At 36.1% G+C, this 26,890-nt stretch overlaps 1 protein-coding gene across 1 annotated transcript in view; it reads right to left on the reverse strand.

The window, feature by feature from the left end:
• Nucleotides 1-26,890, reverse strand: part of LOC138375350 (centromere-associated protein E-like) — a 77,540-nt gene that overhangs the window by 17,248 nt on the left and 33,402 nt on the right. The window contains 16 exon segments of the mRNA XM_069458850.1: nucleotides 5,678-5,790; nucleotides 6,885-7,106; nucleotides 14,763-14,880; nucleotides 14,882-14,964; nucleotides 15,789-15,986; nucleotides 18,164-18,382; nucleotides 20,329-20,392; nucleotides 22,931-23,059; nucleotides 23,061-23,095; nucleotides 23,669-24,063; nucleotides 24,105-24,288; nucleotides 24,847-25,131; nucleotides 25,519-25,629; nucleotides 25,631-25,846; nucleotides 26,033-26,191; nucleotides 26,338-26,628. Of these exon segments, the coding sequence (XP_069314951.1) occupies nucleotides 5,678-5,790; nucleotides 6,885-7,106; nucleotides 14,763-14,880; nucleotides 14,882-14,964; nucleotides 15,789-15,986; nucleotides 18,164-18,382; nucleotides 20,329-20,392; nucleotides 22,931-23,059; nucleotides 23,061-23,095; nucleotides 23,669-24,063; nucleotides 24,105-24,288; nucleotides 24,847-25,131; nucleotides 25,519-25,629; nucleotides 25,631-25,846; nucleotides 26,033-26,191; nucleotides 26,338-26,628 (2,822 nt within the window).

Below are 26,890 nucleotides of genomic sequence, written 5' to 3' on the forward strand. Positions count from 1 at the left end.
CAAATAGGAAAACACCACGCCACGTAGTCATCAGGCTGACCAAAATATCCACTAAAGAGTCCCTTCTCCGAGCTGTAAGGAGAAAGAAACAGGTAACTTACAAAGGAAAACCCATCAGAATTACGCCAGATTTCTCAGCTGAAACCTTACAAGCAAGAAGAGGTTGGGGCCCCATTTTCACGCTTCTGAAACAGAATAATGCCCAGCCTAGAATCTTGTACCCAGCTAAGCTAAGTTTTCTATACGAAGGAGAAATCAAGACATTCTCAGATAAACAAAGGTTGAAGGAATTCACCAAGACAAGACCAGCCCTGCAAGAAGTACTCAAAAGAGAGTTACACACGGATCAGCACAAGAAAGATCCACGAATGTAAAACTACTCAAGAGCTAAAGATGAAATTCCAGATACCACAATGGCTCAGGAGAGAAAACATCGCAATGAAGTTCTACCCAACAAGCTGAACAAAAAACCATCTCACTTATCAGTTTTCTCAATAAATGTGAATGGCTTGAATTCCCCGCTCAAGAGACATAGACTGTCCCAATGGATAAAAAAGCACAAGCCAAGTATCTGCTGTCTCCAAGAAACCCACCTAACGAGCAAAGATGCATTTAGACTGAAAGTAAAAGGATGGAAATCGGTATTTCAAGCAAACGGTAACGAAAAGAAAGCTGGTGTGGCAATCTTAATTTCCAATAACTTAGCTTTCAAACCAACAAAAATAATAAAAGACAAAAATGGCTACTACATACTGGTCAAGGGCACAATTCAACAAGAAGCCATGACTATACTCAATATATATGCACCCAACCTAGGTGCACCTGGATTCATAAAGCAAACCCTACTAGATCTGAACCAGATGATAGATAATAATACTGTAATAGCTGGAGACTTTAACACCCCACTGACAGTACAGGACAGATCCTCTAAACAGAAAATAAACAAAGACATAATGGACCTAAATAGAATGCTAGAACAAATGGGCATGGCTGACATCTATAGGACATTCTACCCAAAGTCCACAGAATATACATTCTTCTCATCAGCTCACAGGACATTCTCTAAGATTGACCATGTCCTAGGACATAAATCATGTCTTCAAAAATTCAAAAAAATAGAAATTATACCATGCATCTTCTCAGATCACAGCGGAATAAAAGTAACAATGATCACAAACAGAAACCCTCACTCTTACTCAAAGTCATGGAAGCTAAATAACCTTCTCCGGAATAATTATTCTATAAAAGAAGAAATCAAGATGGAAATCAAAAATTTCTTTGAATTAAATGACAATGGAGATACAACTTATCAAAATCTATGGGATGCAGCTAAAGCAGTCCTGAGAGGAAAATTCATATCCATAAATGCCTATATCAAAAAGACAGAAAACATGCAAATAGACAACCTAACGAATAGACTCAAAGAGCTCTAGAAAGAAGAACAGAACCATCCCAAACCCAGCAGAAGGCAAGAAATTACTAAGATCAAATCAGAACTAAATGAAAAGGACAACAAAGAAACTATAAGGGAAATTAATAAAACAAAAAGTTGGTTCTTTGAAAAGATAAACAAAATAGACACACCTCTGGCTAGACTAACCAAGAGCACAAAAGTAAAATCTCTAATAACCTCCATTAGGAACATGAAAGGAGAAATCACAACCGATGCTACAGAGATACAAGATATCATCTATGAATTCTACAAAAATCTTTATGCACACAAACTGGAGAACGTGGAGGAAATGGACAAATTTTTAGAAACACATAGTCTTCCCAGGCTCAACCAGGAAGAAATAGAGTACCTGAACAGACCAATATCAAGAACTGAAATTGAAACAGCAATAAAAAACCTTCCCAAAAAGAAAAGCCCTGGTCCAGATGGGTTCACACCTGAATTTTACCATACATACAAAGAAGAACTGGTGCCCATCCTACATAAACTATTCTCCAATATTGAGAAGGATGGAGTTCTCCCCAACACGTTCTACCAAGCCAATATAACATTAATACCAAAACCTGGAAAGGACACAACAAAAATAGAGAACTACAGACCAATTTCCCTCATGAATATAGATGCAAAAATTTTCAATAAAATACTAGCAAATCGAATCCAAGTACTTATCAAAAAAGTAATCCACCACGACCAAGTGGGCTTCATCCCCGAGATGCAGGGGTGGTTCAACATACGTAAATCTATCAATGTAATTCACCACATAAATAGAAGCAAAAACAAAAATCATGTGATACTCTCATTAGATGCAGAAAAAGCATTTGACAAAATTCAACACCCTTTTATGATAAAAACGCTTAACAAAATAGGCATTGATGGAACCTACCTAAAAATGATACAAGCCATATATGACAAACCCACAGCCAACATCATACTGAATGGGGAAAAACTGAAAGCACTCCCACTCAGAACTGGAACCAGACAGGGCTGCCCATTGTCTCCATTACTTTTCAACATAGTATTGGAAGTCCTTGCGAGAGCTATCAGGCAAGAGAGCAGAATCAAGGGAGTCCAAATAGGGAAGGAAGAGATCAAACTCTCACTTTTTGCTGATGATATGATGTTATATCTGGAAAACCCCCAGGATTCAACCAAGAGACTCCTGGAATTGATTAACGAATACAGCAAAGTCTCAGGCTACAAAATTAATATACACAAATCAGAGGCATTTATATATGCCAATAACAGTCAATCGGAAAACCAAATTAAAGACTCAATACCCTTCAAAATAGCAACAAAGAAAATAAAATATCTAGGTATATATCTAACTAAAGAGGTAAAGGACCTCTATAAGGAAAACTATGAAACACTGAGAAAAGAAATAGCAGAACTTGCAAATAGATGGAAAAATATACCATGCTCGTGGATCGGAAGAATCAACATTGTTAAAATGTCTATACTACCCAAAGTGATCTACAGATTCAATGCAATCCCTATTAAATTACCAACATCATTCTTTACAGACATAGAGAAAATAATTATACACTTTGTATGGAATCAAAGAAGACCCCGTATAGCAAAAGCAATTTTAAGCAATAAAAACAAAATGGGAGGTATTAATTTGCCAGACCTCAAACTATACTACAAGGCCGTGGTTCTTAAAACAGCCTGGTATTGGCACAAGTGCAGGGACACAGACCAGTGGAACACAACAGAAAATCCAAATATAGAACCATCCTCATATAGTCACCTAATTTTTGACAAAGCGGGAAAGAATATACTCTGGGGACAAGAATCCCTATTCAACAAATGGTGCTGGGAGAATTGGTTAGCCACTTGCAGAAGACTGAAACAGGACCCACAGCTTTCACCTCTCACAAAAATCAAATCACGGTGGATAACAGACTTAAACCTTAGACGTGATACAATCAGAATTCTAGAAGAAAATGTAGGAAAGACTCTTACAGACATTGGCCTAGGCAGAGAATTTATGAAGAAGACCCCCAAGGCAATCACAGCAGCAACAAAAATAAATGAATGGGACAGGATTAAATTAAAAAGCTTCTGCACAGCCAAAGAAACAGTCCAGAGAATAAACAGACCACCTACAGAATGGGAAAAAATTTTTGCATACTACACATCAGATAAAGGACTGATAACAAGAATCTATTTAGAACTCAGGAAAATCAGCAAGAAAAAATCAAGCAACCCTATCAAAAAGTGGGCAAAGGACATGAATAGAAATTTTTCAAAAGAAGATATAAAAATGGCTAACAAACATATGAAAAAGTGTTCAACATCTCTAATCATCAGGGAAATGCAAATCAAAACCACAATGAGATATCACTTAACCCCAGTGAGAATGGCCTTTATCAAAATACCCAAAACAACACATGTTGGCGTGGGTGTGGAGAGACAGGAACACTCATACACTGCTGGTGGGACTGCAAACTAGTGCAACCCCTGTGGAAAGCATTACGGAGGTATCTTAAACAGATTCAAGTAGACCTGCCATTTGACCCAGCAATCCCATTATTGGGCATATACCCAAAGGAAAAAAGGTCATTCTGTAACAAAGGCACGTGTACCCAAATGTTTATAGCAGCACAATTCACAATAGCAAAGATGTGGAAACAACCCAAATGCCCATCAATACATGATTGGATTAGTAAACTGTGGTATATGTATACCATGGAATATTACTCAGCTATAAGGAATGATGAAGATACGACATCTCTATGGTTCTCCTGGAGAGAGTTGGAACCCATTATATTAAGTGAAGTATCCCAAGAATGGAAAAACAAGCATCACATGTACTCACCAGCAAATTGGTTTCCCTGATCATCACCTAAATACAAATCTGGGAATGACACCAATTGGACATCAGACTGAGGTGGGGGGTGGGGGAGGGGATGGGGGTATGCCTACACAATGAGTGCATTGCGCACCGTTTGGGGAGTGGTAACACTTGAAGGTGCTGACTCGGGAAAGGGGGGGTGGGGAAAAAAAATATGAAACTATTGTTTTTAACTTGCACTGTTCACTTAATAATTTATCATGAATATTTCCCATATTATTTCATATTATTGTACAAGAAATAATGTATACATTATGAGGACATACTGTATCTAACAAGATATACTGTTAGACTCTTTGATTCTGTAAAATTAAATTGAAAAAAAAAAAAAAAAGAAAGAAAGAAATTATATGGACAACTAAAATATATATACAAAAAATTAGCCGGGCATGGTGGCGCATGCCTGTAGTCCCAGCTACTCGGGAGGCTGAGGCAGTAGGATCGCTTAAGCCCAGGAGTTTGAGGTTGCTGTGAGCTAGACTGACACCACGGCACTCACTCTAGCCCGGGCAACAGAGCGAGACTCTGTCTCAAAAAAAAAAAAAAAAGAACCTAAAGGTATACATTTCATTAAAATCAATAGGTCTTATCAATGGAAGTCTGGTTAGACAGCATGAAGATTCAGAGTGCTACTTTTGGGGCAGAATTAGAGGCCATCATTAAATATTTATTCAAGATTTATAGGAAGAATGAAGTGTTAGGAGCCAGAAGACATCTTAACAAATCCTCTAATATAAACCTCTCTTTTTACTGATTATGAATGTGAGGACCAGAGAGATTAAATGGTTTAAGGTGATGCATTAATAAATGGGAAGAGATTTCTAATTTAGTTTTCTTGACTCTCTGCTTAATGTTCTCTTCCTTATGATATACCACAAAGAAATTTAGGCATGCTATTATGCACAATGCTACTTATAAATAAAACAATAAGAAGAAGATATGCTCTTGGGCCCTAGGCATCCATAAACTAAAAGGAAATATAACCTTTACACAAAAACACAACAGGAAGAACAAATGAAATTAAGAGAAACAGCAGAAACCTTAGTCAAACTGCTAAAGACCCCCCAGACTCATAAAGGTTAACATCACTTTCAAGCATAAAAAAGCCATTTTAAAGTTGTTTTACATGATTAAAGAAGAAGCATTCAAAGACATAGTGTAGTAATTGATCACAATTGTGCTTATTTTAAAAAACTTTGCATATGTAATGAGAATTTAATAAGTTAAAAAAATCTATGTTTGTATTTTTATAAAAAGCAATAACAGTATTTAAATTATATTTTAAATTGTTAACTAATCAAAGAGATTTATGGAATTTACAATGGAAATTTAAGCTATTAAAGCCATGTTCAGTTAAGGCAAAGACATACTCTTTTTCAAATTCTTTGGCATTTTTCATTTTCTCTAGGTCTATTTTCACCAGCTTCGTTTTCAGATCTTCAATTTCTTCATTATAGGGCTTCGATCCTAAAGCAACTTTGTCCTAATTTTTTAGAGAAAATAAAAATAAAATAATTATTAGAGCAGTTTCAATTTCTCCAGTGTTAAAGAGTAGTTAGATGTAATAAGAATGTTTTGAAGGCCGGGCGCGGTGGCTCATGCCTGTAATCCTAGCACTCTGGGAGGCCGAGGTGGGCGGATCGTTTGCGCTCAGGAGTTCGAGACCAGCCTGAGCAAGATCGAGACCCCATCTCTACTAAAAATAGAAAGAAATTATATAGACAGCTAAATATATATATAGAAAAAATTAGCCGGGCATGGTGGCACATGCCTGTAGTCCCAGCTACTCGGGAGGCTGAGGCAGGAGGATTGCTTGAGCCTAGGAGTTTGAGGTTGCTGTGAGCTAGGCTGACGCCACAGCACTCACTCTAGCCCGGGCAACAGAGCGAGACTCTGTCTCAAAAAAAAAAAAAAAAAAAAAAGAATGTTTTGAAATAGCAAGCAACTCCTGTAATAAGAATGCTGTAATAAGAATGTTTTGCTGTAATAAGAATGCTGTAATAAGAATGTAATAAGAATGTTTTGAAATAATAATAAGAATGTTATTGCTGTAATAAGAATGTTTTGAAATAGCAAGCAATAAGAATGCTGTAATTTTGATATATTTTTAGCCCCTTTCACTTTTATTGTGATTATAACATTAAGCAATATTAAAGACACTAATCATAATTAGAGAAAAGCTAAGTTGCTATTTCTTTCCAAGCTATTGTTTGTTCTGCAAACAGACACAGATTATAGTTTAATACAAAGTCACATGATTTAGAAAATTTATAATGTATGATGATAATACCTAAAGTGGTAGTAACTTAAACTATATTGTATAAATTTAATAATCAAATCAAGCTATAGTTTACTTCTCTTTTGTAGTCCAAAGAGAAGAGGTTACCTGATATCTAGCTTTATCGTTAATTCAGTTGAATGACAGCCACAGTAGAACTAACTGTATGTAAAAAACAAGGCCATCACATACACGAAAGTGTGGTTCTCATTCCTTAATAAATATATTCAATACTATAATTTTGTTTTGAACTCCATGATGAAGCTGCAAATTGAAGATATCTTATAAAAATTCTGTACCTCTGTGGTTAGTTGTATAGCTCTTGAGGTAACATGAGGATTCTTACTGTCTTGTGTGTTGGGATTACTAACATGGGCACCAGAAGCCTGGGTGATCTTCAAAGTTTGGTAGTTTGTAAATAGTTTTTGATTTTGCTCCTTCAGTGATTTCAGGTCATGCTCCCATTCTTTAGATATGATAGCACATCTTTCCTCAAACTCTGTTGATTCATTTATTATGGCCTATAAAACAGTAACAAATACCATTATACCTCTAAAGTCATTTATAATAGTCCATCCTTTTCTGTGGTTTCAGTTATCCATGTTCAAAAGTTGTCTGAAAATATTAAATGGAAAATTCCAGAAATAAACCATTCATAAGTTTTAAATTGCGTGCTGTTCTGGGTAACATGATGAAATCTCAAGCGATCCTGCTCAGTCTCACCTGGGATGTGAATCATCCCTTTGTTCAGCATATCCATACTGTATATGGTACCTGCCCGTTAGTCACTTAGTAGCCATCTTGGTTATCAGACTGACTGCTTCTGTATCAGAGTGTTTGTGTCCAAGTAACTTTTTTTTTTTTTTTTTAGACAAAGTCTCACTCTGTTGCCCGGGCTACAGTGCCGTGGCATCAGCCTGGCTCACAGCAACCTCAAACTCCTGGGCTCCAGCAATCCTCCTGCCTCAGCCTCCCAAGTAGCTGGGACTACAGGCATGCACCGCCATGCCCAGCTAATTTTTTCTATATATTTTTAGTTGTCCAGCTAATTTCTTTCTATTTTTCTGGTAGAGATGGGGTCTCACTCTTGCTCAGGCTGGTCTCAAACTCCTGAGCTCAAACGATCTGCCCACCTCAGCCTCCCAGAGTGCTAGGATTACAGGCATGAGCCACCATGCTCAGCCCCAAGTAACTCTTATTTTACTTAACAATGCCCCCAAAATGCAAGAGTAGTAATGCTAAAAATTCAGATATACCAAGAGGAGCTGTCAAGTGCTTCCTTTAAGTGAAAAGGTGAAAGTCCTCAATTTAATAAGGAAAAAATCATATGCTGAAGTTGCTAAGATATATGGTAAAAACAAATCTTCTCATGAAATTGTAAAGCAGGAAAAAGAAATTTATGCTGGTTTCGCTATTGCATCTCAAATCTGCAAAAGTTACAGCCCCAGGGCATGACAGTGCTCAGTTAAGATGGAAAAAGCCTTACATTTGTGGGTGGAAGACATCAACAGAAAAGTGTTCCAATTAATGACAAAATGCTGCACCAGAAAGTGTTGAGCCTATACAAAGACTTCAGCAAGGGATCCCCTAAAGCAAGTGACATCAAGCCATTTACTCTAGGTAAGGGATGGTTATACAGATTCAGGAATATAGAAGATCAATGTTAGCCTGCTAGATCACAATGCCTACATGGTTCACTTCACTTCATCTTCTCATGTAGAATTGTATCATCGCACATCATCACAAGAAGAAGGATGAGTATAATACAATAAGCTATTTTGAGAGAGACACACCAAATTCATATAACTTTTACTACAGTATATTGTTATAATTGTTCTATTTTATCATTAGTTTTTATTAGTAATCTCTTATGGTGCCTAGTTTATAAATTAAGCTTTATCATAGGTATGTATGCATAGGAGAAACAGAATATATAGGGTTCAGTACTACCGACATGGAGGGTTTCAGGCACCCACTGGGGATTTTGGAACGTATCCCCATGGGTAAGGTGGGGGGCACTACTGTACATAGAAAAAAACCCTAAGAAAAAAACTAGAATTCTAGGACAATGTATGTGCTGAAATTCATGCTTTAGAACAATGTTTTAAAAGAATGTGAACATTCTTTGTGTTTTGCATCAGATACTGAGATTTGAGATGTTGGAAGTGGATGATAGGAATGAAAATAAGGACTGGAAAGGATTCATATTGATCTGCAAGATGATAATTTCACTTTATTAGATTTATACTAACATACAAAGAAAAACTGAAGAATGATACAGATTAAAATCATTATATATGCTATGACTGATAATGAAACATTAACTGACATCAAATAGCAAAGCACACCTAGAAACTTAACAATTATCTATTTTCCTACTTCATTCCAAACCTCAGTGTTAATATGGAAAATAACTCACTGACTTTTGGTAATTAATCTGGAAATCTTCTATGTCTGTGCAAGGAATAACAGTCAATCTATACTTTCTTTTATACTGAAGACTAACTCACTCTAAAACCACTCATATCTTTTTTACTTCCTAATTCCTATGGAATGCACTTTACGTTCTTATCTACAACTTCTTTGTGGCTTTGTGGTCATTCTACCAGGTTTGGATTTTAGGTTAGTTGTATTTCTGGTATCCTGGACTCTCCTTGGCCCTGGACTACTGACCTCACACTGTATCAATTCCTACTCTCATGGCACTGGAAGAAGCCACATATCCACGCTGATCCACACAGTAGAAATCCCAACTTTCTAATGTCAGCTGGGCCCTGAATATTACAAGAAAAACACCAAATTACATAGCGTTTATCTTATCCAAACACTGGTTTTGTGCCTTTCTCTATTGATTGTGATGTTTTCTTTTTTCCATAAATCATTCAATTACTATTTTGTTAACTCTGTCTATTCTACAAATGGGATGAACTATGCATGAGAAGACCATTGCTCCAATTTCAGATAAACAAGGAACCTTTGGAATACTACATATTTTACCAAATATATGGAGAAGAAATTACTTCAGGAAGCAGAATGAACATACCCATCACCGAAAAGTAAAACAAGTCAACAAACTGGTCTTAGGCAATGTTGGTTCTTATGAATTAGTAAATTAGGACCAACCAACCACCTTGGGAACAATGATAAAAATCACAACTTTGCAGTTTCTGGTATAGCACATCAGGAGCTTAGAAGTTGCCAGTCTATGCTAACAACAAATAAAAAGGAAAACACTGAAAACTCTCAACAACTCTGCTTAGATCCATCAGAGAAGTGCGGTCACAGAACAAAGGGCTGCCCCCAAAATTGGAGAGACAGAGAGGCAGATACACAGAATCACAGAAACCTTTTCAGGAATCAATTAAGAGGTAGGAAAACCTGAACTGTAATTGATGAACTGTTGGAGGCTCAGTGTGGACAACTCTACCTGATTCTGGCAGGAGAGGAGAAAAGGAACCATTCTGAAATAAAACATACCATTTTGTTTTTCTTAACAAGGCCTGTTCTCAGGAAAAACTATTGAGCAGACCCTAACGTGCTCAGCTTTCATCAGGGTCTAATATATCTGGGGGAAGGGGAAATACCCAGTTCTAGGTGGCTCTTGCCTTCCATGTGGGAGGAGGGAAATACCCAGCTCTAGCTCCCTCTAACCTTCCATAGGGGCAAAGGTAAAAAGTCCTCAATTCCAGGCACCACTCGCCTTCCATGTGGGGAGAGGCAAATACACTATGTCAGCCCCATCCAGCCATCTTGTTCCACCTAAGGAGGGGGTACTGAAAAGCACTGGTGAAGCTTACATCCCCAGGGCACAGGCTCACCAAAAGACTGAGAGCTAGTCATAGGGTGATAGAATGCTCCCCTCACCACACCTGACCACTACATTACTAAAGGCCTATTTACTCACTTCCTTTTACCTAGTACATTAGGCCTGACTGCCAAGAAAAAATTACAGGCATGCTAAAAGGCAAAAAACAGTTTGAAGAGATTGAACAAGCATCAGAAACAAAGTCAGAAATGGCAGGAACATTGGAGTTATCATACCAGGAATTAAAAAAAAAAACCTATGATTAATATGCTAGGGGCTTTAATGAAAAGAGCAGACAGCTTGCAAGAATAGATGGATGATATAAACAGAGAGATGAAAATTCTAAGAAAAAATAAAAAAGAAATGCTAGAGATCAAAAATATTGTTAACAAAAATGAAGAATACCTTTGATGAGCTTATTAGTAGATGGGCTAAGGACAGAAAATTAGTTTGAGAAAATTACAACAGAAATTTCCCAAATTAAAAAGCAAAGAGAAAAAAGACTGAAAAAAATTCCAGAATGTTCAAGAACTCTGGGGCAACACACAAGGTGTAATATATACATAATGGGAATACCAGAAGCAGAGGAAAAGAAGAAACAGAAGGAATATCTGAAGCAATAATGACTAAGAATTTCTGCCAAATTGATGTCAGACACCAAAGCACAGATGCAGGAAGCTCAGGGAATGCCAAACAGGACAAATGCCAAAAAAAAAAAAAAAAACTATATCTAAGCATATTATATTCAAACGTCAGCAAAATCAAAGATAAAGGAAAAAAATCTTGAAAGAAGTCAGAGAAGAAGAAACATCTTACCTTAGCAAGGCTAAGAATTACACCCAATTTCTCAGAAGCCATGCAATCAAAAAGAGCATAGAGTGAAATAACTAAAATGTTAAGAGAAAAAACACACCAACCTATAATTCTAGACCCTGTGAAATTATCCTTCAAAAGTGAAGAAATAAAGACTTTCTGAGAAAAACAAAAATTGAAGGAATTTGTTGCCAGTAGACCTCCATGCAAGACATGTTAAAAAGAAATTATGCTGAGGACAAGAAAATAATGTAGGTCCGAAACTTGGATCTACATAAAGAAAGGAAGAGCATTAGAGATAGAATAAGTGAGTTCTTAAGTGAGCTAACAAATAAGTTTGTTTGAAATAATAATGGCAACAATTTATTTCATTACATAAGTGCATATATACGCATGCTTATCAGTGAAATGAATGAAAGCAATGATACAAGGGATGGGAGGGAGGAATGAGAAATATTTTGTTATTATAAGGTATTCATACTACTCATGAAGTGGTATAGTGTTATTTGCAAGTAGACTAGGATTAGTTGTAAATGTATATTGCAAATTCTAGAGCAACCACTGAAAAAGTACAGAAAGAGGTATACTTGATATGCTAAGGAAGGAGAGAAAATGGAATCATAATATAGTCAATTAAAACCATAAAAGGCACAAAAAGTGTGGAAGATAAAAACCGAAACAAAGAATAAGGGCAACAAATAGAAAACGGTAACAATATGGTAGATATTAATCCAACTATTTTGATAATCACCTTGAATGTCAATAGCCTAAATACACCAATTAAAAGACAGATTGTCAGATGTGATCAAAAAACAAGACTCAACTATATGTTGTCTACAAGAAACCCACTTTAAATATAAAAGCACATAGAGACTAACATTAATCAAAAAAAGTGAGAGTAGCTGTATTAATTTCTCCAGCCCTTTACTTTTTAATCCAACAAATACACATTACACATTCTGCTCAAAATCACATAGAACATTTACCACGACAGACCACATTCTGGGCCATAAAGCACATTTTAACAAACTTAAAAGAAATCATACCAGGTCTGCTCTCAGACTGCAAAGCAATTACATTAGAAACCAGTAACATAGCTGGAAAATCCCCCAAATACTTGATGATTAAACAACACACTTCTAAATAACAGAAAGCTCAAAGGAGAAATATTAAGAGAAATTAAAAACTATTTTGAACTAAATAAAAATGAAAATACAACTTATCAAAATCTGTGAAAGCAGTGCTTAAGGAAAACTTATAGCACTGGATACATATATTAGCAAAGAAGAAAGACCTAAATCAATAAAGTAGGCTTTAACTTTAGGACACTAAAAATGAACAACAAATTAAATTTAAAGCAAGCAGAATTCAATGAAATTGAAACAGGAAATCAACAGAGAAAATAAAAAAACTCAAACACTGGTTCTTTGAAAAGTGCAATAAAATAAATACGTCTCTAGGTAGGCAAACTAAGAAACAAAGAGAGAAAGGACCCAAATTACTAATATCAGGAATGGAGAGGAGACATCACTACAGATTTTCTGGAATATTATCAACAACTCTAAGCCACAAATTTGATAACATGGATGAAATGGACCAATTCTTTGAAAGATACAATCTACAAATACTCAACAGAAGGAATTGACAGTCTGAATAGGTCTATATCTATGAAAGAAATGAAATCAGTAATTAAGAGCCTTCCAAAACAGAAAGTACCAGGCCCACATGAGTTAACTGGTGAATTCTACCAAATGCTCAGGAAACTCAAAGAAAACTTTATACCCATTCTCTATAATCTCTTCCAAAAAATAGAAACAGAAGGAATACATCCCAACTCATTCTATGAGGCCAGGATTATCCTAATATCAAAACCAGAGGATGACATTACACAAGAAAACTACAGACCAACATCTTTCATGAACATAGATGCAAAAATCCTCAGCACTTGAACACTGCACCAACAGAATGAGAAGACAAGCAAAGTAGGAGAAAATATTTGCAAAAGACATATCTGATAAAGGACTGTTATTCCAAATGTACAAAGGATTCTTGAACCTCAATAATAAGAAAGCAAATATTAATAACATGACTGAAAAATGGGCAAAAGACCTGAATAGACACTTCATCAAAAAAGATACACAGGTGGCAAATAACCATATGAAAGACGTTGAACCTCATATGCCATGAGGGACTTGGAAATTAAACAACAATGGGATATCACTGCATACTCACTAGAGTGGCCCAAATCCAAAACTGACAATGCCAAATTCTGGAGAGGATGTAGGGCAACAGGAACTCTTATTCACTGCTGGTGGGAATGCAAAATGGTATACCCCCTTTGGAAGACAGTCTGCCAGTTTCTTACAAAACTAAATGTACTTTTATTATTGGATCCAGCAATTGCATTCCTTGAAATTTACTCAAATGAGTTGAAAATGTACGTCTACACAAATAGATGCCTATGTACGTTTATAGTAGCTATATTCATAATTGCCGGAACTTAGAAGCAACCAAGATGTCCTTCAGGAGCTGAGTAAGTTGGTACATCTAGATAATGGAATATTATTCAGTGTTAAAAACAAATAAACTATCAAACCATGAAAAGACATGGAGACAACTTAAATACATATCACTAGGTGAAGGAAGCCAATCTGAGAAAGCTAAATACTGTATGGCTTCAACATGTGACATTTTGGAAAAGGCAATACTATGGAGACAGTAAAAAGATTAGCACTTGCCAGGGGTTAGAGAAGAGAGTGATGAATGTGGGCAGAGCCCACAATGGATTTTTAGGGCAGTGAAACTATTCTGTATGATAACTGTAAAATGGATACATGTCATTATACATTTGTCAAAACTCATAGAATGTATAACACCAAGTGTGAACTCTAATGTAAACTATGGACTTTGGGTGATAATGAAATATCAATGTAGGTTCATGAATTGTGCCTAATATTCCACTCTGGTATGGGATGACGACAGTGGGAGAGACTGTGTGCTTGTGGAGATGAGGTATCTGAGAATTCTCCATACTTTCTCCTCAATTTTGCTGTGAACTGAAAACTACTATTGAAAACTAAAGTTTATTAATAAAAAACAAACTACATTTTGAACCTCAAAGTTCAAGGGTTAGCACACGAGGCCCTACTAATGTAGCTGGCCAGGCCTCGCTATGGCTTTACTGCAGCTGCTGCCCAAAGCCCTGAAATGGACTCATGTCTCACCATCTCTGAGGCTACTCGGGGAAAAGGCTCAATTCGTACAAAAGCTGTGAGAAGATGGGACAGAAAACAGTAAGAGGATTCAAGATTCCACAAGTGGAAACTGAATATTACACATCAATATTTTGTTACCTTTATCAGCATAAATTGGTATATTTACTTATCTTGAGGAACCATAATACATTAGAGGAAGAACATGTTTTGCAAAACCAATTTTTATAAAGCATATACAAATAAATTTTAAAAAATACTTTAAGTTGCTCTAACCCCCTTTAAGGAGGTAAAAAAATTAAAGCAAATAAAAAGAATGATGTGGTATAATAAAAATTAATAATTACACATATTTTTTTGTGAAAGAGGTAATTCGCTTGACGAATTCTATCGTTCCTTTTCTGGATGCCATCTTTAAGCTTTTCTATATCACAAGGAGTATTCAACCACTCTTCCAAAAACTGTCATTTCTTTCCTATTACTTAACATTTGTTGCAATTCACTCTTTATGCTGGGGAAGTCACTTTCTGAGAAATCGTTAAGAATTTCCTAAGTGAAGAATAAGCATTGAAGTGCCTGAACATTAGGAAAGTTTTTATCCAAATATGATATGTATTTTATCATACATGGTATGAATATCATAAAAAAGGAAAGTATCTGCTGGCCTTTCATTCTTCTTAATGTCTTAAAGTAAATTAAGAAATATAATTCTAATTTGAAACTTTATTCTAGTTATTTGTGTAATAAAATTTGGCAGTATTGATAACGTAACAGATTCTACCCGTTAGAATTAGAACCTGTCAAAATGATAAATCTACGGTTCACTATCATTATACATGAAGTACTTCTTCCCCTCCCCCCTCCAAGTCTCCCTATGTTGCCCAGGCTGGTCTTGAACTCCTGGGCTCAAGTGATCCTCCCACTTCAGCCTCTAGAGGAGCTGGAATTATAGGTGCATGCCACCATGCCCAGCTTCATGAAGTGCTTCTGAATGTAGCTTTTTACATACAACATGCATGTTAGGAGCTGGATACCAGCCTCACATTTTTGGGTTAAAGTAACACACTCCACGTGGAATTGTTGCAATAAAAAGTTTTTGACTCCTAGCACAGATGAAAGAAGTTTTAGAAGGCATTTTGGAAACTTATTCTGAGGTTCCATGAATTCCCACTTGCTAATGTTAAATCTGTTTTTCTCTATCTATGGAGGTTGCTAGGGAGGCTAGTCCATTACTTGGAAGCCTTTATGTCTGGCCAGTTGTCACTCTGAAACCTTATCTTTAACTTATATTAAATGAAAATGGCTCTAAGCACATGAGAAGACCCCTTTCTACTTGTTAAAAGGACTTAAAGTCTAATTAAATCCATTTATACCTCCATATGTAGATCCATATTCTGGTTCAACTTGAGGTCCCTGAATTCCTTGGATGGTACATCACAATCTTGGTGAAGGTGCTGTATTTTAAGTAGCAATTTGTTTTGCTTCTCCACTTCACCAATAAAATCCATTTCAAATTTATTGATGGATTCATGTTGTTCTTCTTTCATCTTTGTAATATAGCTTGATACATACTGGAAGAAAAAATTAAACAAATTGGAAAATGAAAATTTTATCACATTTAGAGGAAGTTTTAATCCTTGAAACTATGGGGTAGGGTGGCATTTCTTATTTATCTCTATACTCTGATAAGTGAAGAACAGGTAAGGAGCTTCTCTCTATCCTTAATTTTTTCTTCTCAGCATCTTGAGAGAATAACTTCCAGACCTCTACTTTCATATTTCTGACTTACTACTAGATATACCTCATGGATGTCTTATAAGTACCTCAAATGCAGTATGTTTAAAATGTAACATGATCCCTTTCCCTATAATGATTCTTCCTTTTCCTATTGCCCTCTTTTTGGTTAATTACATTGCCAATCACCCAAGATTCCTAGTTAGATACTTGAGATTCATTTTCAACATCTTCTCTTGACCTCCTTGATTGGGTAACCAAAAAGATGATGTTACGTACCTCAAAACTTCCTTGGTAAGCATATTTAGATGTTTGACTACAAGGTGACAGTGACTTGAATGCCATATGTATCTATGGACCCCAGGAATAAATTCTAGATGTCTGATTGCCAGGATTTGAGGAAGAATTATCAGGGCCTGTGGGGCAATCTACCTGGGAGATAACTGCTCCCTAATTGCTCAACTTCCACCATTTGTTAACCTCTTATAATTTGGCCTCTTCCTTAACCACCCAATGAAAACGGTTCTGACATTGGTCACCAAAGACCTCTATTATCGCCAAATTGAGAGGATATCACCTGTCCATATTCTGGCTCTCAGAAGTCTTTGCCACTCTCAACGATTTCATCTTTTTTTTTTTTTTTTTTTTTTTGACAGATCTTGCTCTGTTGCCCAAGCTAGAGAACAGTGGCATTATCACAGCTCACTGCAACCTCAAACTCCTGGGCTCTAGTGATTCTCCTTCCTCAGCCTCCCGAGTAGTACCATGGTGCATGGCTCCAGGGAGTATAGGTCTGCACCACTATGTCTGGCTAAAGTTTTCTATTTTTTGTAGAGACGGGTCTTGCTCTTGCTCAGGCTGGTCTCGAACTCCTGGTTTCAAGCAATCCTCCTGCCTCAGCCTCCCAGAGTGCTAGGATTACAGCTGTGAGCCACTGCACCAGGCCTTGACCATTTCACTTTTTATAGTTTTCTCCACTGACTTAAGCAATACCACTTTCACTCGGTTTTCTCCTGCCTCATTGACTTTTCCGACCTTGAACCCATGTATCGCTGCCTTTTCTGCTACTGCCTCTTAGACATTGATCTTTTCCAGAGTTCTCTTCTTAGCCCAAGGCTCTTATTCTTCAAATGTTTCTGCATGCTCTTACCTCACACTTCTTCTATTACCTATCACCTTTATGCTGATGAATCTCAAATCTCAGTCCAGACTTTTCTCCTGCCAAACCTCAGAATCACAACTAAATGCCTACTTGATTTCTCTTCTTGGATATTCCATTATAAGCTTTTCAACCTCCAAATATCTCAGTCTAATCACCTGGTGTGTCTTACCTCACCTACCAAGCTTGTCTTTCTTTTTTATCTCATTTAATAGTACCACTATTCAAAAACCTGACTGAGCCCAAACCTGAGACTCTATCTAAACTGTTCTCCCTTGCCTCCACAATCTATCATGTGGACCTACCATTTTAAGCTGCTAAATATTGTTTTAATTCCTTTTGTCCTCTCCAGCCCTAGGAAACCTTCCCTAGTAGTATAGTCACATATAGTATCTCATCTGGACTATTGTAACTGCCTCTTGTCTCTTCTTTCTACCACTAGAAGAAATATCCCCCTCAAACTCATTGTTTCTTTATTCTGTAACTGAAGTACCTCAACGGTCATCTGATCCTGTTACTGCCACCACTCAAAATAACTGTCAAATGACTCCCTATCATCTATAAAATGAACTCCAAGCTGGACTCAAATATTTGAGATGTTGTTCACATCTGCCTCCTGAGCACCCTGGCAGTGTCAAGTCCCATAGGCAGAGCTCAAGCCTTGTTGAATGAACAAGTATTAGGTACACTGAAGATCCTGCACATGTTATTCACAGACCTATGTAATATTCAATTTCGTAGTAAGTACACAAAATAGCAAATATGTGAGCACCCATAGCAGGACTTAAATACACTGAAGTATGTAACTGAAATTTATAGCTCTATCTATAAAAATATAACTAAAAAAGGCAGTACCTTTGATTTCTTTATGAGTCTATGAAATTCCATGGAACAGTTCTGGTTTTGAGTAAGAAGCTTTTGAATCTGTTTGGTTTCCGAATCTGGAAGTGACAGGTTTGCTTTTACTCTAATTGAAAGCTCTTTTTGGGTTTCAATTTCTGTCTCCAAGTCAAGAGACAATCCATTTAAGCACTCATACTGATTGTTCATCTCTGAGTATCTCTTCAGAAGCTACTAAAGGAAATTAGAATTCATTCAACTTAACAATGCATTCAAATTTAACAATAAGTAGTTCCAACCCTAACATTTTAACTAAACTTACGTTTTTACATGTTCTGTAGACCAGAAATAAATTAAGATCTTTATGTTTAAAACCAAAAGGAAATTGTTATTTTCGATTTTGGATTAAAGACATAATATACCATTATTGTGTAAATTAAAAAAAATTATACATTACAAAGAAAACCAGGAACAATCATTGTTATCATTTTGATGCTTTTTCTTTTAGTCTTTGAATATCCATGCTTTGAATGAACATTGACAAAATCTGATGAGAAATTTGAGTGAATTCAATCTAGTACCCATTGTAGTTCAAGGCTGAATGTTGACTTATGTTTATAGTAGGCAGTGTGAATTAGCCGCTAAGACAAGAGACTAAGAATCAAACTGCCTATCTGCCAGCTTGGTATAGCCACTTGACATGTTTCTATTATCTGCCTAGAATCTGCTCTCTAGCCCTCTATCAGTGCTAGAGATCAGGTTCTAGCTCTGGCACTTCCTTAACTGGGGAAGTTACCGAGCCATTTCCATCAACAACAGGATGACTACAATAACTGCCACAAAGTTTTCCAGGGAATTAAGTAAAACATTAACTCCATCTGCATATCTATGTACTCTATAAAAAGATACAGACATTAAGCTTGCAAGAAATAAAATTATCTTTGTAAAAATGTGTCTGTACCCAAGTTTTAATCTTAGACTTGGTTTCCAATTATTCTACCAATTTATTAGCTGTGTAAACTTGGGCAACTGCTAAATTTCCTTTCTGAGCCCTAGTTTCCTTGTGTATAAATGGAGTGATAAAGCCTATCTCCTGAGGTAAAGCACCCAGCATGGGACCTGGCATGTGGTAGACATGTAATAAACCTCGGCCCATAAACTCCAATAACTAGAGGCCAGGATTGTGACACACTGGTCAGAGCACAGGTGGAGGAGCATGTTTAAGTTGCTGAAATCATGTCATCAGTGACATGTTTCAATCAGGGTGCAAAACAATAGAACAGGGGGCTTCTCACAATGATGAACCCTCTGTTTTTCATAATTTAAGGAAAGCTACATGTTCCTTTATCTGTGATGCTGGAGAGCAGATTCCTACTTCTGGTCTGGGATGAATCACGTTATGGTACGCAGCGGCACAGTGAGCACTGACTTCTGTCAGGACTCTGCTAAATGATATAACCATAAACTATACAAAAAAATCCTTTGTGATTTTGCATTCTGATTGGGGTGATGGCAAATCCTGCTGGCTTTACCTTCAATATATATTCAGAATCTAAATACTTCTCACTGCCTTCCACTGCTCCTTCTCTGGGGCAAAGCATGATCGACTCTGCCTGGATTATTGAAATTAGTCTTTGAAGTGGTCTTCCTGCTTCCACTGTGTCTATTTTCAATACAACAATAGGAGTCATTCCTTTAAAATGTAAGTCATATATGTCTCTCTTGTGGTCAAAACTCTCCAATGGATCTCCATCTTACTCTGAATAAAACCCAAAGTCCTTTTAATGTCCCACAGCCTGCCTCCTCCCTGTTAACTTGCTGACCATATTTCTTATTAGCTTCTCTCCTCCTTCATGTTCCTTCAATCCACCACAGAGGCTTCTGCCTTAGGAGATTTGTATTTGGTGGTCCCTCTGCCTATAATGGTGTTCTCCCAGATACCTGTATGACTTGACCTTGTGTCACCTCTTTCAGGTATTTGCTCAAATGTCACCTTTCCAGAGAGGCCTTCCATCACAAACCCCTATTGTTGTTTGTGTATGTATGTATATATGCACACGCATACATACCTGTACTAGATTAGAACGTTTAGAAAATTACTGAGAACCAACTATTCATTCCACAGAGGTCCCTTTGAATCCTTTTTAGGAATCCTTGTAGTTTTAAGAGGGGGCACTTACTTCTATCCTAAAGCACTTTTCCCTCAGGCTTTCTGTAAGGTGCTGTTGTCCATCGCTTAGTAACCTTTTTCATATTGTGCTACCTCTTCGCGGTTCTGAGGGTTCCGTTTTGGTACAAAGAAATAAACAGGACTTCAGCTGTAATTACATTCTCACATAATGTCTAATTAATGGTATACTTTTTCATCACGTTTTACATCAACTTTCAATAATAGAATTAAATATTACACTTATAACTCAATGTTAACATGATCTGAATATGAATAATAGTATCACTAAATCTTATACTGAGTGACCTCAACCCATTGGGGAAAAAAAGTGGAAGAATCATATAGTTTTTGGAGATAAGATTTATTCTTCATAGTTGTAAAATAAGGTTTTAGATTTATTTCTGGTTCCGACTTTTCCAAATCACTGCATTATTCATTTGTAGTTTTGACAGGCGGCACTATCTTTCATCCTAAAGCACTTTGTTGCCACCAACCAAATACACTAGCAAAGCTACCTGTACTGTCCACACTGTTCCAAGCCCTAGTCATATATTCTTTCCAGCACCTGGGAACAGCAAGTTCATAACCTATTTATGTTTTGCATTTCTGATTAAAATGTACAAAACAAAACACTTTCTCCCACTTGTTTTATCTTGTTCACCAGAGTACACAGGAGTATGACTAAGTGTTCAATAAATATTTGTTGAATGAATTAACTCTCTATATAAATGTAGTTAGGAAACACAAAGATTCCCAAATGTCTAGTGTTTCTGCTCAGATAGCAAATGAAATTGTTTTCTACTTTATTATTGATTGAAAATGAAAAACATTTCATAGACTTATTTCATACAACTTATTTATTTAAACTTTTTGTTACTTTTTAGAGGATTCAATCAAGTTTTTTAAAAATATATGATTCTGGCACTCTGGGAGGTCAAGCAAGACAGGAGGATCATTTGAGGCCAGGAGTTTGAGACCAGCCTAGGCCTGGGCAACATAGCAAGATCTTGTCTCTACAAAAAAAAAAAAATACTATATAATTTTGGGCTGGGTGTAGTGGCTCATTTTGGTGAGACTTTGTCTTTGCAAAAAATAAGAAAAATTAGCTGGGAGTGGTGGCACACACTTGTAGTCCTAGCTAATTAGGAGGCTGAGGTAGGAGCATTGCTTGAGCCCAGAAGTTCAAGGTTAAAGTGAACTATGATCATGCCCCTGGCACTCTATCATTCTATCCTGGGCAACAGAGCAAGACTTTGTCTTAAAACTATATATATTTTTTTCATAAATATTCTCATATACATATATATGAGATTCTGAATATTTATCAATAGCCATACCAGAAGAACTTCTCCTTTTTATATTTATGTGGCCTTTTTTTTCCCCTTTTAACTTCACCAAAAAAAACCCATCTCTAGAACTCTATCATGTCGTGTAGAGAAATGAGATCATTTGCTCTTTTACAAATATAATCCTTCAAATATTTCTTCATTTAGAATAATGCTATTTCCTGGTTTAAAAAAGATTTAAAAATTATATTAAGGAAAATAGTTGCTTTAACAAATCTTTTCTTAAAAATAATAAATTAAATGGTATTTTTTAAAAAAAAAATTGACTTCATTTAAAACTGATTACTATTTGTATGAAAGTTATAGTAAATGGTTTTCCCACTACCCTTTACTCTTCATAAAGATTTCCAGAAAAAAAATATCGTTATCTTTTTCAAAAAAGCTTGGTTCTTGGCTGGGCGCAGTGGCTCACACCTGTAATCCTAGTACTATGGGAGGCCGAGGCAGGTGGATCGTTTGAGCTCAGGAGTTTGAGACCAGCCTGAGCAAGAGTGAGACCCCCATCTCTACTAAAAAAATACAAACAAATTATATGGACAACTAAAAATATCTATAGAAAAAATTAGCCGGGCACACCTGTAGTTCCAGCTACTCGGGAGGCTGAGACATGAGGATTGCTTGAGCCCAGGAGTTTGAGGTTGCTGTGAGGTAGGTTGATGCCATGGCACTCTAGCCTGGGCAACAGAGCGAGACTCTGTCTCAAAAAAAAAAAAATAGTCTACCTATGTTACTGTCACTGATACCCTGCATAATTCCATAGAATTTAATTTTCTTTTGAAGTACAATATACATTAAGTGCATTAATCTTAGGTATATAACTCAATTATTTGTGACATGTTATATGGCTATGTAACTACAATCCAGATTAAAATAGAGAATATTTCCAGTACTCCATAAGGTTTCCATGTGTCCCTTCTTAGAGGGAGCCACTATTCTGACCTTTATCATCCTAGATTAGTTTTGCCTGCTTTTGAACTTATATTCACAATGTATGTATCCATTCTCTTACTGATAGCAAACAACTGAAAACAATTCAAATGCCTATTTTTGAATAAAGCTGGTATGAATATTCCCGTACATGTGTTTTTGTGCAAGTATACACTCTTTTCTCTTGGGTACATCCCCAAGGAGTCAAAATGCTAGGCCTTAAGGCTAGCTATGTTCAGCAGTAGTAAATACTGTTATGCTTTTTTCCTATGTGGCTGAACCATTTTACATCCCCCCAAATTTTAGGCACAGATAAATCAGACATCCAATCAAACAAACCCCCACAAAAATACCTTTTCTCGTAATTTAGCATTTGAATTTTCTAAAGCTATTTGCATATTTGATATTTCATCTGTCTTCTCAGAAACAATTCCTCTGAGTTTATCGATAGTTTCCTGGTGCTCTTTCAGATGCAATTCTTAGTTCCTCTTGTTTTTTCAGATCCTTTATCATTAGAGAAAATTTAAGAACAATGACATATCTTAATGTTAACTAGTACTTTTTTTATAAAGTGATACATTTTCTTAGCAAAAATTATAACACTTTTACTCTACATTTTTGTTGTTTTTAGAAAGTTGTAGGCTTCTTTTTCCCTTGTTCTCATCTCCCCATAATCTTCTCCTGCTTTCCATGAAGCAAACACATTACACACATAGTATTTTTTTAAGTGTTGCATACTATTTTCACTTATTGCTCACATTTACTCAGTTTCCTTCTAAGGAACACTTAAATTATTCCCATTACAAACTACTACAATGAAAAACCTTCTGGTGTGTATATATATATATATACACACACACATATACACATATTCATTTAACATTGAGTCAATATATATGTATGGTAAAGTCCATAAAGAAAATGCTATTTTAAAATTTTCAAGAACGATACCAAATTATGCACTTAAAGGTTATACCATTTCACTCTTGCCAACTATACTGCTCGTTTCAAAGAAGGGCTCATTGCTTTAAGAAACAATACATTTACTTGCTAGGAAGAGGAATGAGTATAACTTACTTTAGCTTCTGTGTCTCTAAGCCTTTCCCTAAGTTGGTCTCACTCCATTTTGAGAGTTTCCTCTACTCTTCTTAGGGCATTATTTTCCTTAGTAACAAATCCTATTTCCTCAAGGTTTTCATGAAATTTCTGAGTCAACCTTAATTTCTCCATTTTAATACTTTCCAGAGTTGAACTCTGGGCCTCTAATTGTTTCTTCAGTTGCTCTGTTTGATACATAGCTTCCCCAAGAACATTTTTGACTTTAAGAAGTTGATGTTCTTTCTCCTGAAGTTCTTGGATCTTGAGATAATCATACAATAAATTAGAATATCAATAGATATACATAAAAATCTACATAGTAGTCTCTGAATAGGCAAATCTTCACTTGCCTTCAATTTTCAGCCAATTCATATCTTGTTTCATTACACAAAATATCTGATTCAAACTCTGTTACTCAGTAACAACTTAAAACAAAATACCTGTGCTTTTAAGGCAGCATCAGAGTTTTCTAACTCTATTTGCCTATTTGATATTTCATCTGTTTTCTGTGACACAATCCCTCTGAGTTTATCAATAGTTTCTTGGTGCTCTTTCACATGTATGTGAGCAATTTTTAGTTCTTCTTGTTTTTCTATGTCCTTTATTATTAGAGAGAGAAAAATAATACACTGAGAGTAAAATAATTCACATAGTATAGAAAGATCTAGGGTAGGAAGTAAACGTCTTCCTACCCCCTTCTGAGGCCTCCCAGTCCTCACCCACACTACTCTGCAACTTACCCCTTTCCCTAATAGGACACTTCCAAGTCAGCACTCCACTCCTACAACACTCTTTATCTGTGGTGTATTATCCCATGATGTGAATGTGCTGCATCTATTCATCCAGTCCCCTACCAATGGACAGTTAGAAGTGTTCTCATTTTTGTTTGCTTTATTTCATTATCGCAACTTGCTCTAATAAATATTCTACAAATATCTTTGAATACTTATGCAAATGTGTGAGGATAAATAGCCACGATTGAACTTTTTGGGTCAATGAATAAACTTATTGAAAAATGTGGAAGGTATTACCAAATATACTCCCTCCAATCTTCCCCAAGATTGGACCTATTTTACACTACCACTAATGCTATGGCCAATTGTTCTTTTAGGGCACAAGGTCTTAGCTCCTGGGGGGTGGTAGGGATGGTAACTCACTCGAGTTATGGTTTCTCTTAGCTTTTCCTTGAGCTGGTCTCTCTCTACTTTGAGAGTCTCCTCCACACTCCTAAGGTCATCTCTTTCTTTTGTTATAGATTTCATTTCTTCCAGGTTTTCATGGAGTCTCTGAGTCAATTTAACATTCTCCATTTTTGTATTTTCCAGAGTTAACTTCTGGGCCTCAAATTGCTCCTTCAAGTGTTCCACTTCATGAGTTTCTTCTTGAGCTTCCTTGACAGCTTTCATCTTAAGAAATTGGTCTTTTTCCTGAAGTTCTTGCATCTGAGAAAATCATAAAATCAGTTAGGATACAAGCAGAGTCTTTTAGGAAAAGAGAATTATTCCTAATTTAAGGCAAATCATCTCCCCATTGCAATCTAACGTATGATCTGTTTTCTTTCATAAGGGATAAGAATAACACAATAATCAGATGTCATTTTCCAATTTAACAAAACAAATCCTAATTTTTCCTGTAATTCAACATCTGAATTTCCTAAATCTCAATGAATATTTGCTACTTGAGCTGTCTTCTCTGAAATATTCCCTCTACTAACAGTTTCTTTGTACTCATTCAGATAAATGTGAGCAGTTCTTGGTTCCTCTTTTGTTTCCAGTCCCTTTATGATTAGAGGAAAATTAATAAAACTTAATAGTGAACATCATTGTCACCTTAACATTATTTTTATGTCCAAAAAACATTAGAAGAGAGAAAGCTATAATTGTTTTAATGTTTTCTTTCCGTTGGTCTCTCTCCATCTGAAGGGCCTCCTGCACCCTTTTTCAGCTCATCTCTTTCCTTAATCATAATTTTTATTCCTTCTTGACTTTCTGGAAGTCTCTCAGTCAATTTGTGCCTATCACGTTCTAAATTTTGTAATGCTGAGTCTTTGGCTTTGAGATACTCCTTGAATTGTTCCAGTTCGCTCATTTTTTCCTCAGTCTCGCTAATTTCTTTTACACTAGTAAGTTGTTCCTATTTCTCATGAAGCTGTTGGATCTTAAAAATAATTATATGTTAATAGCCAAAAATACATATACGAACACATATATAATTCATTTATTTTAAGGAAAAAATTGCTTTGGAAAGCAACCTTTTTTAAGTATGTTAAATAGTAGTCTTCATAATCTAGTTAGCTACACTTTGCCCAGGTTTCTTCCCACTGCTCCTTCACCCACAATTTACCTTTTTCTCTAATTCATCATTGGTTGTTTGTAACTTGTTTTGAATGCGTGATATTTCAGTGTCTCTCTCTGAAAGATTCACTCTCATCTTATCAATAGTTTCCTCTTTTTCTTTCAGGCAACAATGAGCAACTTTAAGTCCTTCTTCCAGTTCCAGGGGCTTTATTAGAGGGAATTCCAAGAAATTTATAGAAAAATTATAACCATTATACTATAACTAACACCGTTTTCCAAAACTGTAATGCTTATGAAAATATTTGCTTACAAAATATTTATAAAAAAATATGGTGAAAAGATGAAACCTACTTTAGCTACAACTTCTTGTAAGTTTTCTTTGAGTTGGTCCCTTTCAGACTGAAGAACTTCTTGCAGTCTCTGTAGGTCATCTCTCTCCTTAGCTACAGAATTCACTTCATCATAACTTTCTTGAAGTCTCTTGGACAAATTGAGGTTTTCCATTTCTATTCTTAGTAGTGCTGAATCTTTGGCTTTGAGCTCCTCCTTTAATTGCTCCATCTCATTCTTTATTTTAGTAGTCTCATTGTCTTTTTCCTTCATATTGAAGGACTGTTCATGTTGGTCTTGAGACTCTTGGATCTTAAGAGAATTAAAAAACAATACAGTTGATATTTGGAGAGATTTTATTTTAGGGGAATAGAAATCAGAATACTGCCTAAAACAATTAAGATAGGATTCAATGACTCATTTACAGAGCAATCTTTCCACCCTCCTGCTCTTCCTTTATTCAGGTATTTAACACTTTTTTACTGAGGGCTCACTCTGTTGTCAGTATCCTATTAGAGGTTAGAGACAAAATGATAAATGAAACTTACATGATCTCTTCCTTTTGCTTACACTT

The sequence above is a fragment of the Eulemur rufifrons genome, chromosome 25, assembly GCF_041146395.1.
Source record: "Eulemur rufifrons isolate Redbay chromosome 25, OSU_ERuf_1, whole genome shotgun sequence".
Lineage (NCBI taxonomy): Eukaryota > Metazoa > Chordata > Mammalia > Primates > Lemuridae > Eulemur > Eulemur rufifrons.